This window comes from Rana temporaria, chromosome 4 (genome assembly GCF_905171775.1).
Source record: "Rana temporaria chromosome 4, aRanTem1.1, whole genome shotgun sequence".
NCBI lineage: Eukaryota > Metazoa > Chordata > Amphibia > Anura > Ranidae > Rana > Rana temporaria.
Window position 1 is genome coordinate 387,825,938 of NC_053492.1, and position 15,323 is coordinate 387,841,260.

Below are 15,323 nucleotides of genomic sequence, written 5' to 3' on the forward strand. Positions count from 1 at the left end.
TTTAGGAACGGCAAATAGACTGTTCTGCCAGAGCTTAGTGAATGTGGTGTGATGTAGTGCTGACTTCCATCATCTTATCATATGCAAACAGAAGTGATTTTTTTAATCTTCCTTGCATGGGACTGGGTATTTGTTGAAAAGTTAAACTTCACCTCAATCACTAAAGCCCTGTACACACGATCGGATATCTGATGGAATCTAATTCGATGGATTTTTTTCATCAGATATCCGATGAAGCTGACTTTCATCAGTCTCGCCTACACACCATCGGTTAAAAATTAGATCATGTCCAACGCGGTGACGTAAAACACTATGACGTGCTGAGAAAAATTAGGTTCAATGCTTCCGGCATGCGTCGACTTGATTCTGAGAATGTGTGGATATTTGACCGATGGATTTCCCCACAGACGATCATTTTTTTCTATCGTTTTTTAACCATAACATTTTTTTAAAACAGGTTCTATTTTTTTTCACCGATGGATAAAAAAAACGATGGGGCCCACACACGATCGGTTCGTCCGATGAAAACAGTCCATCGGTCCGTTTTCATCAGACAAACCGATCGTGTGTACAGGGCTTAAGCTCTTGGATGAATTTCCTTACAAAGTGCAACTTCCCTTGCAAAGTGAATCTATTTGCCCTTAGTAAATAAACTAACAAAAATTGTATTTAAATAATGGTTTCTAGTATATGTTTTCTGTATGAAACAGAGCAATGACACTAAATGGATTTTTCCTATTTCTTAGGAATATATGATAATACAGCCTTCCTTAATTTCAAATATTTTATTATTATTTGATATGCAGTTGTAAAACCAAAAAAGCTGCACTGGGTTATTAGAAACGCAAAAGCAATATTTTTTTGGTTAATGACAATCATTAATAGCCAAAATGTATTGCAGGTAAACACACAGAATAGCTAAAAATATAAAAATATCTTGTTTTTGTATAACCCAAATTCCCTGCAAATACATAGTGGAAATCTGTGGCAGACTATGATCTGAAAAAAAAAGAAAATGCATACTATTGTAGGGTAATTGAAAGGAGGAAGGGTACCTAGGGAACCCTGGGACTATTAGAATGGTGCTAGTAGAAATATAGTCAACATTCCCTTGTTGTTGACTATATTTCTACTAGCACCATTCTAATAGTCCCAGGGTTCCCTAGGTACCCTTCCTCCTTTCATTTATTTTTTACATGGGACGAGGTGCTTGGATTTATTGATCTTTGTCCACAATTAACATGTTTATATACTATTGTAGGGCTTTACAAACGGTGTGTAAAAAGCTACAGTTGGGATTCCATTAAAAGCATTAAAAATGTCAAGTTACCAGTCACATTTTTACTCCCGAAATAATTTCTGATAAAGGTAGCAACATGATCCGGTTGCGTTCACATGCAGTGCTCACAATACTGATATGTCAAAAGCATGCTGATATGCCTTGACTTTTACAAAATGGTAGGTAACTATTTACCAAAAAAATAAACTAAATACTATTAAATTACACCAAGGGTATTAAGTAATCATGGTTCTGCAATAATCCAAAAGCTGTTTTCAGACTGTTCTTGGCAAGAATAATGGGTAGGTAATTTTAAAAGATTCTTATTTGCTTAAGGTTAGACTGTAGTAAGAGCATGCCATGGTTGACCTTATATGAACTGTCTGACTGTCCCTGTTCTCAAAAGTGTCAATGACCTAGAACAGGCAGATTAGAAAGTCAGAGTGAAATCATAATTCTTCATCTACATACTTGTTCCAAGTGTGTGCAATCCACTGGATTAGCATGACAGCCCTGGCATCCAGTTCTGAACGTCCGGGAGTGGGAAAGATCAGCAATCATGTGACCATTGTGATTGGCATGCACATTGGTCACATGATTGGGAGCTGGTCCCACCATCTACCCATAGTTAGCCTGGAGTAAGAGTTGACAGCTCAGTCTCTGCACAGGGAGCGTTTTGCCATATGTGTTGCATGGGCGGCAACAGGTAATCTATAGTGAATACAAACACAATCGCTATAAACATGTTACCAAACTGCAATCTATAATTTTATAAGTCAGTTTACCCTGTAATATTTTTCTTCAGAGTAGTTAAATAGTCTGGTTCATATTTTTGGTTTCTTACATTTTAAATTTAGAGCTCTATATATTTGGGAAAATAAAATAGTTGGCAGATCTGACTGTCCTATTGCTGGAATAAAACTGGAATAAAAACCTCACACTCTGTGAAAAAACAATGTCTGAAATTGGCTTTAAATACTGCATAGCAACAATAAATTAGGTTTAAAAAAAGAATGCACACTCAACAATGTTTTCTAAGTTTGGTTATGCATTGAAGATTTGTATATCATTGGATATTAGTGTCCCAACGTTCAGAAGAGACTGTGTTTTATATATTTTTTTAATTAACCACTATAGACCCGTCTATAACAAAAGCATACATTCTCTGCAGCTGCATTTTTATTCTAAAGTAATAGGAAGCACAGTTTCAAAAATTGTGGGAAATATTACATCCCGAATGACAGAAAATAAATATATTTAAAGGAACTAAGGCCTCTGCTTTGCAAATGATAAAAACCAGCTATATGAATTAACAATGATGAGACCTAAACAGGGGCAAATCATGGCTTCAGCCTTAATAGTTTTTCTGTACAAATGCTATAAAGATCCAGTTTAAATAAACGGCAATGGCACTGCTCTTAAAAAATTGTTAAAAACCTCTCTAGTATTGAATGGTGATATGCCTAATAAATAAGCATCTAGTAGCTATCCATTTGCCTCTTCTATATTAACTGCAGACGTTTAAAATTCAAATAAATACTTTTTAAATAATTATTTCAACCCCTAGGCACATTTTTGGTATTAAGTTATCAGCAAGTGACCCATATTTACACCTTTTCGACCTTCCAATAGGCAACACAAAAGAGAATCTTCAAAATCCTTCATTGATTTGCTACTCGTATGCCTTCTTACAGACCTGTGCTGAATTTATAGAGGTTGTCAATATCAACCCAATACTCATTTGAAAAAAAAAATAAACCCACGTCTTTCACATTCAGTCAACATTATTAAAAGGGTTATTACTAGGCTAATGCATACACAAATACTTTTCACCCATGCACAACAGTACATTTAGCACAGAACATTCCAAAACATGACAATGGTTATGGGTGAAAGGTGCCCAGGAGACTCCAGCACAGATTATTCTGGAAAAAGCCTAAATGAAAGCAAAGACTAACATTTTGGTTTGACCAGAATAGTGCTTCTTGTATCATATGGTGAAGATGTTATATCGGAAAGTACAAACTGGAGAGACTGAGGCCCCGTACACACGGCCGAGGAACTCGACGTGCCAAACACATCGAGTTCCTCGGCCAGTTCAGCCCTGAAGCCGCCGAGGAGCTCGGCGGGCCGAGAGCTCCCATAGAACAATGAGGAAATAGAGAACATGTTCTCTATTTCCTCGTCAAGCTCCTCGTCGGCTTCCTCGGCCGAAAGTGTACACACGGCCGGGTTTCTCGGCAGAATTCAGCCAGAAACTCGGTCGGAAGCTGAATTCTGCCGAGGAAACTGGTCGTGTGTACAGGGCCTCCGTGTAGTCTGGTGATTTAGAATGGTGAGGAACACATGCTAATTACAATGCAAACAATTAGTTGGAGAGGAGAAGGCTTTTTTGGCTGCTTTCAGTTAACTATTTCTTGTCCACACATTAAACTAAAAGGACATGGCAGGGTAAATTACCCTGAACACAATGGAATACTATTTTTAATTCTGAACCCCATACTTGTCTCATTGACAACCTACTTGGACCATTTTGCCATCTGGACCCTCAAGTTTTGGACTTTAGATGGTGATAATTGTTTTTCTACCAGGCACTCAACCCTCTCCTTCACAACAGCAACAACAACAAAAAAATAATAGTTACTAGTAATTCCGGCATCTATACATTTTAACAAAAAAGGCCCAAGTAGCATTCAGATTAGTCATTTCAAAAATAAAAGTAGTCAAACATTTATAGTACACTGTTTTAGGTACATTTGCAAAGATGTCCCTGCATCCATGCCTGGTTCAACATGATGCCCCGTGAGTAAGAAACCTTTAGATTCTTGCTTCTACGCAATAAAGGAAATGCCCCTATCGTTGCATTCCATCAGCAGGTAAGTGGAAATGGCAATGTCTTTGATTTCCTCTGTTCATTCTACATATATTTATATATATTTATATATTTACTATGTCAGAGTGTTTGTTTAGAAGCCTGGTATGTGGCAGTAGGCTTCCAGAGATGAGAAGAAAATATACAAGAGCCACAGGAGGGTAAAGAGGGCTGATGTGAGAAGCTTGGCAGTCCGTGGCCCACCTAGCTCACCACCAATTTCAGGTCGCCTTCTGTAGAGCAGGACACCAACGCTTACGAATGCAAATATGGTGAAAAGGGTGACAGAGAAAGCCAGTGTGCCAGGTTGAACTTCAAAAGCCCGTCCGTGGGCTGCATGGTAAATGGCAGCAATGGACCAGGCTACGCCGATTCCCAGGAACACATTTACTGCGTTGCTACCAGTGACGTTACCTATGGAGGCATCAGCATACTGATCCTGGATAGCTGCCACTTTGCTTGCAAAAGTATCTGTAGAAAAACAAAAAAAGTTAATTAAGTAATGCATGTGTATTACACAAAACAAATGGATTTTATTTGTTAGGCGCATTAGTAGCCATTCATCCTCTCCTTTTCATGTTTCCAGTGGAAAATAAGAAGGTTAACAGGGAGAATCTAAGTGGTTTTCTTGGGCAACATTAACATAACATAACATAAAAAGTAAGTATATGTATATGTAAAGTATATGCTTCTATCCATGGGTCCTTTATAATAAAACAAAACATTTTTTTAACACCTGTTAGCTTGTGTACCCAGGACTGTTCCTATCAAAAGGCAAAGTTAGAATTTTGTCTCGTGGGGCACCATCCAAGGGCAGTTTGAGACACATTTATTGTTGTGTTGCCCTTACACCTAGAGTACAGGTGAACAGTTAGCTGTTTGCCTTTATTTCAGTTCTAAAAAGGAAAAACATATATTACAATTGAAATACCTGCCCAATGTTTTCTAATTCTGCTCCGCCAAAACCTGTTTCTCAGATACTATTGCTAAACAACACTATTCTAGGCCGTGACTGGACAAAGAAAAAGTGGCACACCTGTGCTCACCCCTCCTACTAGCATGTTCACAGACAGAATTGTGCAAAGCAGAAGGGCCCTGATTGGTTCACTGTGCACTCCTTCATTGCTCCCAGTCTAAGTGATGCTGTGTAAAGCATTTGAGGAGGTTCACAATACACACACAACTGAATGAGTTAGATCAGTGATGTCTCTTATTCCCTCTACCTCTCTTCAGATGGCTCTGAATGAAATATATATCAACAATGGCTTCTGCTGTGCCCAGTCCTTAGAAATAACCTAATACCCTATGAATCCTGTATCATTGGTTTACCCTTTATTAAAATGTTTTTGTAGGACAAAAAAAAATAAAAATACACATAAATATTACAATATACTGTATATAAAACACTAGTTTAAACAAATCTGAACAAAATCAATAAGTAAATAAATAATTGACACAAAACCATTATACATTTCTCTTTATGGTATTCATTATGCTATTTTACATAATGTCAATGCTGTAAGTTTTTACATGCATTTTTGTGGTTTTCAGTATGCCAGGGTGTTTTTACTATGTGCTGCTAAAACAGAGTAATATACTTCTCTGATACTTATCATGGTGCTAACCCAGAAAGTTGATTGTATAATTGTACTGTATTTCCACATTTACTGCAAAACTCATGCTGCTTTCCATAGTACATCCAGACTAAAATTTGTATTTACTTCTGATTAGTGTTGAGCGGAATACGCCATATTCGATTTCGCGATATATCACGAATATATAGCCGAATATTCGTGAAATATTCGCTAAAATCGAATATTCGTGATATTTTATAAAAAAATTGGCGAAATTTCGCTAATGCAAATGCGAAATTGATTGCGAAATTTTCACAACTGTGGTAGGAGAACTCTGATTGGCTCTGATGCAAAAGAAGGGCGGAGAAAGTATTCGCGAATATTCGGAAATCGAATATTGGTGATATTTTATCAAAATTTCGCTAATGCGAATGCGAAATTAATTGCGAGATTTTGACAACTCTGATTGGCTCTGATGCAAAAGAAGGGCGGAGAAAGTATTTGCGAATATTCGGAAATCGAATATTGGTGATATTTTATCGAAATTTCGCTAATGCGAATGCAAAATTGATTGCGAGATTTTGACAACTCTGATTGGCTCTGATGCAAAAGAAGGGCGGAGAAAGTATTCGCGAATATTCGGAAATCGAATATTCGCGATTGCGAATATTCGGCAACATAAAAGGATCGCCTCAGCTTAGCTACTCGGCCCAGGGTCTCTAATCATACCAGCAATGCTTTTAGACGTCGATAGGATGTGATCTGTTTTAAAAATAAATTTGAAAAAATACGAATATTCGGAATTGCGAATATTGGCCGCGAAATTCGAGTTATTCGCGAATATTCGAATATGCCATATTCGTAACGAATATTCGAAATGCGAATATTCGTGAGCAACACTACTTATGATGGGCTCATCTGCTGTTTCGCCTGAATTAATACACTTGCCATCCACTACATTTTCCAGTTATCTGCTCTAAACTGCATCCATCTTCTACAAATGATTCTATTTTACAACCCATCAGGGTAAAACAGGACAAATTATAGTGAACCTCTATAGTTATTATCGTAGTCCTTGCAGTTTGTATTAAATATTCCTATACTTATATAAGGAACATATTAACAAACTCCCTTTAATTAGAAATGGAAATGTTTATTTTTATACAGTTTAAAAGTGCTTACAAATTCATCTCAGAATACAAGGATAATCAGCATTGATCTCTGCCCTAATTAACGTACCAGCATTTGGAGGAGAGGGGTCTTGGGGAAGAAATATAATATAGCATGGGATGTGAGGGATAAATAAGCAACAATATTTTAGGGACCTGAAACATTTAGAATGTTTATTTATTATTATTCCTATAGTAAATCATTTAGTGTTGGGGATTAGTTTAAAAGTCAGGTGAAAATACATTATAGGGTACAGATCAAGAGTTAAAGAGGACATATATTTTTCCAATAAACAGTTTTTTTTTTACATTCCTCTTTTATCCAATGTCAAAGTGTAATGCATTTTTATACTAATTTAACACCTGCTCTAGATTCAGTCTTCTTGCAGGTCCCAACACTGTGTGAGCACCGTCAGTACACCAGGAACGATGTACATACAGAGCCACCAATTTGTTAGTTTGCCAGACATTAGAAAAAAAGCAATGTGCAATGTGCAATGAGGGATAGAGGTTGGGGTGGAACAGATGAACGCCAGACCTCAGACTTAAAGCTGAAGTATTATTGCACATTGAGCATGATGGCTTCAAAGGCTCACAGAGAGCTCAGAATGAGTTGTTGAAAATGTATATATATATTAAAACAGGTGTGTGTGGTGTCTGGTTTTAACTTATTATGTTAAACATCATAGGTTTGTGTGTATAAAAGTATACTTTCACACATCCAATATTAAAGATTAACAAAATAAATGAATATGTTTTACTTTGTATATGCAATTTAATAGGCCACATACTTTGCTCTAAGGCAAACAGGAGAGAAGGGGGCATTTTGTCCACATTATTGTTCACTTTGAAAAGATCATGTTTGTTTTGCAAAGCTCATTCAGAATCTTTAATCATGCACAAGGGATTTTTTTTAAATGGGCATTTAAAAAACTGTAGAGGGGGTCTGTACTGTAGAGGGGTCTTCACTGCAGATGGGCCTGCACTGTAGCGGGGGCTTGCATTGTAGGGAGGGGGTCTGCACTGTAGAGGGGTCTGAGTAACATGTAGGGGCCCAGAACTGTTAAGGGGGTGTCTGTGTAACATACAGGCGTCTAGAGGTGCAGGGTACTGTGTAATGTAAAGGGGTCCAGAGATGTGGGGGCTGTGTAATGTAAAGGGATCCAGAGGCGCAGGGGCTGTATAATGTAAAGGGGTGCAGGGTGCTGTGTAATGTAAAGGGGTCCAGAGGTGCAGGGTGCAGTGTAATGTAAAGGGGTGCAGGGTGCAGTTTAATGTAAAGGGGTCCAGAGGTGCAGGGTGAAGTGTAATGTAAAGGGGTCCAGAGGTGCAGGGTGCAGTGTAATGTAAAGGGGTGCAGGGTGCAGTGTAATGTAAAGGGTCCAGAAGTGCAGGGATCCGCCCCGGGTGCCAAATGCTCTAGGTACGCCCCTGGATAATGTTATTTTATTATAAGAACAATTTTAAAAAACTACATTTAAAATGCAACTTAACCACGAAATTTGGAAGATTTCCCCCCTTCATGACCAGGTAATTTTTTGCTATTCAACTACGCTACTGACAATTGCGCAGCCATGTAACACTTTACCCAAATTAATTTTAAATATTTTTTTTCATGCAAATAGAGCTTTCTTTTGGTTGTATTTGAGCCCCACTAGATTTTTATTTTTTTTGCTAAACACAAAAAGAATGAAAAATGTAAAAAAAAAACATTTTCTACGTACTACTGTTACTACTACTACTGTTGTTATAAAACCTACCCAATAAAATCTATTTTCTTAAAAAATTTAGGCCAAAATGAACTCTACTACATGTCATTGGTATAAAATAAAAAAATCCTAAGTGTATATTAACTACTTCCTGTATGCCCACAGCCCCAATATATGGCGGACAGGAAGCAGTGCCAATGAGGGTTAACGTACCTGTACGTCAGCCCACATTGGGGGCTCCTGCACGGCTCACAGAGCGCTCACCTGAAAGCCCTGTGATCAGTGTGTGGCTTGGACACAGTGAATACCATTACCGCTGGTCTTGTACCATGTGACTGCTATGTCCAATCAGAGCATCCTGATCATCGTCATAACCCATACCAGCGTCCTGATCACTGCCATACCCCATACCAGCTTCCTGGTCACTGCCATATCCCATACCAGCTTCCTGGTCACTGCCATACCCCATACCAGCTTCCTAGTCACTGCCATACCAGCATCCTGATCAATTGTAATATAGATACAGTATGCCATAGATTGTAGACTGTATAACTTCCCCACACAGACCAAATCTGGAGAGATCTATTGTTGCTTGGGGGGGGGCAGGTGTCTATAGTTGCCGTGAGGGATCTATTGTTGCTGGTGAATCTATAGTTGCCGTGAGGGATCTATTGTTGCTGGGGAGATGTCTTGTTCTGGGGGATCTAATTGTTGCTGAAGGTATATAACAAGTTTATTTATAGCAGTAAATACAATTCAGGATATTAAAACCTGACACTTATAAAAAAAAATCCCACTTAGGGTCCTTTCACACGTGCGGACCGTTCATCCGTTTTTTCATACGTCCGTTTACGGACTGTAATGCTTTCCAATGGGATAGCGTACGTTAGCGGATGAGCATCCGCTAACGTCCATTAACATCCGTCTCCGTTAAGCTCCGTTTTTTTGAACGGAAGAAAACCCTATTTTTCTTCCGTCAAAAAAACGGAACGGGCGAAAAACGGATGTTAGCGGACGATCCGTTTAACATCCGATCCGCTAATATCCGTTTTTCATCAAAATATGTAATAAAAATAAAGTTCTAACAAAAAAAAAACGGATGAAAAAACGGATGAAAAACAGATGAAAAACGGATGAAAAACGGATCAACTGATGATAAAAAACTGATCAACTGATGATAAAAAACTGATCTAAAAAACGGTCCGCACGTGTGAAAGGACCCTTACTGTGCGGTTTGTGTAAAAATTGCTTATTTGATCTAGCGATTTATTTAAAAGGTTTGTTTATGTTAAAAGATTATTTAATTAATAAGTTAAAAAAACAATGTTTGTTTACATTGATGTTTATTTAATTAAAAATGTTTTAATACATGTATTTATAAGAGTGTGTGTGTGTGTGTATATATATATATACACACACAGACACATGTGTGTTTGAGGTTTGTTTTGAGGTTCACACCCTAAGGCCCCATACACACGATAGAATTTATCCGCGGATACGGTCCAGCGGACCGTTTCCACGGATAAATCCTCTCGAGGATTTCCGCGGATTTCTATGCGATGGCGTGTACACACCATCGCATTGAAATCCGCGCCGAAATCCTCTGGCGATGACGTGTCGCGCCGTCGCCACGATTATGGTGCGGCGACTTGCGCGACGCTGTCATATAAGGAATTCCACGCATGCGTCGAATCATTACGACGCATGCGGGGGATCCCTTCGGACGGATGGATCCGGTGAGTCTATACAGACGAGCGGATCCATCCGTTGGGATGGACTCCAGCAGATGGATATGTTCTGCATGTCAGCGAATATTCCATCTGCTGGAATCCATCCCAGGGGAGAAATATCCGCGGAAACAGATCCGCTGGCGTGTACACACCATAGGATCTATCCGCTGAAACCCATTTGCTGGGATTTATCTGCGGATGGATTCTATGGTGTGTACGGGGCCTCATGCATTAGGCTGCGCACGCCTATGCTAAACACCATAATCAGAGCATGTTGCAACGATAAGTAAATTAACACTACCTTGTTTGTGATCTTTCTCCCCATCATTATCATTAAACATACTGCTTATGAAGTATAACAGAATATAATATTATAAGAAAGCCACTGATTTCATCAGAGAATTGTATAATTGTTACTGAATAGCATACGATTAATGATAATGATAATGCTCACTGTTGATTTAACCCCCTTTTTACATTTTTTTTTTTGCAAGTTGCATACAGAAAATACGCTTATTTTTCCCTTAACTGGATTTGGAAGCTACATCATAAGTCATAATATAATTGATAATAATAAAAAATGAACCACATGTTTAATGTGTTGTATCATATTTTACAACATGCCTTATGAGATCATTCATTTCCTTTAAGCCCACATAAATGTTCTATATTTTGACATCTTAGAAAAGTAGCCGTAATTCTGGATGCCTGGGTTGAATAAGCAGTGCTATTTACTTCTAAATCCCAGACCTTACAAATTGGGAGTTTTAACTGGCAAGCTGATAAATATCTTTGCCATACTTCAACAGACCTTACAGACAGCAGACTCTAGACTTAATCTCGTAAACTTTAGTCACAAATGTCATATCCATTTAAATGTGTTGGCCCAGTTTCTTTTATAAAATGTTCGGCAGTTGCTGATGTACAATATTGCATGCTATCTTTGAAAGATAATTAACTCATTGGGGAACCAGTCGGCTTAAATGCAAGCAGATTGTGCGCTTTGGCTTTAAAATGTCATTAAAGTACTTTTCATGGCTTGCTAGTCTATAAAATACTTTAATGTTTGCAGTGCTGCTTATAAAGATGTCTCACAGATATTGATATTTATTGGCTGCCTCTAAATTGAACTACCAATTTATTAGGTCATACCAGTGGCTGCCATTTTTAAAACAAACTACCAAATTTGTTGGGTTCCAGTAAAAATAAATATTGGGTCATAGGAAAACAGTTACAAAGTGTGACATATACATATACAGGCCCAGATTCTCAAAGGGCTTACGACGGCGCAACGCCATGTACGCCGTCGTAAGTCCTAATCTGGGCCGTCGTATCTATGCGACTGATTCTTAGAATCAGTTACGCATAGATATCCATTAGATCCGACAGGCGTAAGGCTCTTACATTGTCGGATCTTAAATGCAATTTTATTTTTTGCCGCTAGGTGTCGCCTCCGTCGTTTTCCCCATCGAGTATGCAAATTAGCTAGATACGCGAATTCCCGAACATACGCGCGGTCGACGCAGTGAAGTTACGACATTTACGTTAGGTTTGCGCGGCGTAAAGTTGACCCTGCTATATGAGGGGCAACCAATGTTAAGTATGGCCGTCGTTCCCGCGTGGAAATTAAAAAAATTACGTCGTTTGCGTACGTCGTCCGTGAATGGGGCTGAACGGCATTTACGTTCATGTTGAAACCAATGACGTCCTTGCGACGTCATTTGGAGCGATGCACCCTGGGATATTTTCCGGACAGCGCATGCGCAGTACGTTCGGCGCGGGAACGTGCTTAATTTAAATGCTCCACGCCCCCTACCCGACTAATTTGAATTAGGCGGGCTTGCGCCGGGTGATTTTCCCTCTCTATCTATCTATCTATCTATCTATCTATCTATCTATCTATCTATCTATCTATCTATCTATCTATCTATCTATCTATCTATCTGTTGGCCACACCCATGTACCTGTTACTTTTACATATCCCATTAAGACCTAAAGAGATTCTGTAGGAATGTAGCTTTAAAAAAAATAACAAATATGTTATACTTAGCTGCTCTGTGCAATGGTTTTGCACACAGCAGCCCCGATCCTCTTCTTTTTGGGTCCCCTTCCCTTCCCCCATCCTGGCTCCTCCCCCCTGCTGAGTGCCACCAATAGCAAGCCCCTTGCTATTGAGGCACTAGAGCAGGCTTGCACCCTAGTTGCACTCTGTGTGTCCATTTGTGAATGGACACACAAAGTGGAGCTAGGGTGCAAGCCTGCTCTAGAGCCACCAATAGCAAGCCCCTTGCTATGAAGGCATTAGAGCAGGCTTGCACCCTAGCTGCACTCTGTGTGTCCATTCACACATGGACGCTCCTTATTAGAACCACTTTAAGCCACAGGATTCAACATTAGCTGTGTATTTTTCTTAAGCAGGTATCTTACAAAATCTAAAAGTATAAATATATATATATATATATATATGTACTGTATATATCTCATCAATCACTAAAATACTCAAAATTAGAATGGTGTCTACTGTGTAAACAGTTCCTTACGCAACCTAGCACTATGCTGATAGCAAAGAGAATTTGGAGTGTCTAACGGCTCCAGGGAGAATGCCACCTGATCATAGGACACTTGGTTCGCTAGGCAGTGATACAATGAAATAAACCCTCACAGGTAAAAACTCCAGCAGTCATATAAACTAATAAAGTATTTTTAATGTGAGTGTATTTCTTATTGAAGCTGTGATATTAAAGGTTTTTTATACTTTGCCAGTGTGCTGTGTTTTTTCCATTTTATCTTTTCTTGATGCCATGAACCAAAAATCTCTAATTCAGAGCTGGGAAACACAGTAGCTTAGTTGTTGGCACCCCTGCCTAGCAGCAATATAGTTGTCAGTTTGAATCCCATCCACAACACTACCTGAATCAAGCTTGGATGTTCTCTCTATGCCTGTATAGATTTCCACCCACACTCCAAAGACATGCTGGTGGTTTAATTATTAGCTCCTGCTTAAATTGGCCCTAGTTTGTGTATGTATGAATTTGAGTTAGGAACCTTAGATGGTAAGCTCCTTTGGGCCATGGAGTTATGTGAATATATATATATATATATATATATATATATATATATATATATATATATATTCACATCACTCCCTGGCCTCTAAGTCAAATGTATGGTTCATGGCTTCCAGAAAAGCTAAAATGGAAAAAAACATATATATATATATATATATATATATATATATATATAGATATATATCTATATATATAGATATATATCTATATATATATGTAAAACACTACATACATTGTAGGAGCTATATGAGTACCTCAAATAAAAAATTATAATTCACTACTTTAAGTTTACCTAAAGCCTATTTCAAACTCACTGTACATCTTGCTGTTTAGTTACACCATTTATGTTGTGAGTGCCTCTTGCCAAAGATGGCATAACTATTCTATGTCCAGCCCATTATAGAGATAGAGTTTCTCACCCTGAGCATTTTTGCAGTTAAATGGGAATTCTAATAAACAAGTTCTTCTTATTAAAAAAATCTATTTTTGGATGAAAAGGTTGATACACAATAACAAAATAAAACTACAGGGTTACAATACCTTAACATTTTGCATAGTTGTACCTCTTTTCATAACTTTATGACTTTAAAATATTATAAGTAACAATGGAATAGAACAAAATTGGCACTGAGTTATCTGTGCTCTGCTTTATTATGGCCCTCTTTATTTGCATATATTGAATACTAAGTTCAATGGTGCAAGAAATTCAAAATGTAAATTTTCAAACAGCAAGACCATACTGGCAATTTTACTGCTTTTCTCCCATCTATGAACAATACACACAACATGCAAAAGTCAAAAGTGATTTGCATAACAGGCTTGACATCTCTACCTCTTCCTGCATTACCGAGGCAATTATATTGCATAAAACATAAGACCTTATTCTAGTGTAAGAAAATATACTGAAAAAGAATAAAACTAACAGCACTAATACGTTCAGGTGGATGAAAAAAGACAAAAATGACAGAGAAGATGGGATGTGCTTCACCTGTCCTAATGATAAAGTGTGTTATAATACAAGGAGACATGGAAGCATTCATCCATATAACCTTCACATGACTTTGTCTCTGCTTGGGGAAGTTTAAAACAACCAATATCAAGTTAATAGAAATGTGACCAAATGTAAGAATGTGATTTTACATTGAAGGCGGATAACGATAGCTTGTTGAGCATTGACAAGTCATTCTGTAAATCTAGTCTGCTTTCTTGGCTTTTCTTGATTGATGGGTTACTTACTTATGGCAGGGATTATTCCAATAAGGATCTGCCAGTCACAACGTGTGTTCAAATAAGTTAATGTGTTTATTTTGTATGTTCTAGGCTGATAACAGATGTAGTCATTTCCAAAGTTTTAAATACACGTTTAGATTAAAATATACGTTTTTTTTATTTGGTACAGGTTTTTCAATGTTTTTTCAATAAATTTTTTATACATTTTTCCATCACAATAGGATACAGAAAAAGGGAAATACAAAATTAAATTCGACATTAAAGCCTCGTACACACGATCAGTCCATCTGATGAGAACGGTCTGAAGGACCGTTGTCATAGGTTAACCGATGAAGCTGAATGATGGTCCGTCGTGCCTACACACCATCAGTTAAAAAACTGATCGTGTCAGAACGCGGTGACGTAAAACACAATGACGTGCTGAAAAAAACGAAGTTCAATGCTTCCAAGCATGCGTCGACTTGATTCTGAGCATGCGTGGATTTTTAACCGATGGTCGTGCCTACTAACGATCGGTTTTGACCTATCGGTTAGGAATCCATAGGTTAAATTTAAAGCAAGTTGGCTTTTTTTAACCGATGGTTAAATAACCTATGGAGCACACACGATCGGTTTTGACCGATGAAAACGGTCCATCAGACCGCTGTCCTCTGTTTAACCTATCATGTGTACGAGGCCTAATGCGTCATACT

At 38.1% G+C, this 15,323-nt stretch overlaps 1 protein-coding gene across 7 annotated transcripts in view; it reads right to left on the minus strand.

The window, feature by feature from the left end:
* Positions 1-3,651: 3,651 nt before the first annotated feature.
* The window catches only part of LOC120937689 (sodium/calcium exchanger 1), a 641,159-nt gene continuing 629,487 nt past the window's right edge, over positions 3,652-15,323 (minus strand). For all 7 annotated transcript variants that reach the window (XM_040351100.1, XM_040351102.1, XM_040351101.1 and 4 more), the window contains one exon: positions 3,652-4,622. In XM_040351100.1, the coding sequence (XP_040207034.1) occupies positions 4,246-4,622 (377 nt within the window). In that variant the 3' untranslated portion in view covers positions 3,652-4,245. The remainder of the gene's footprint in view (positions 4,623-15,323) is intronic.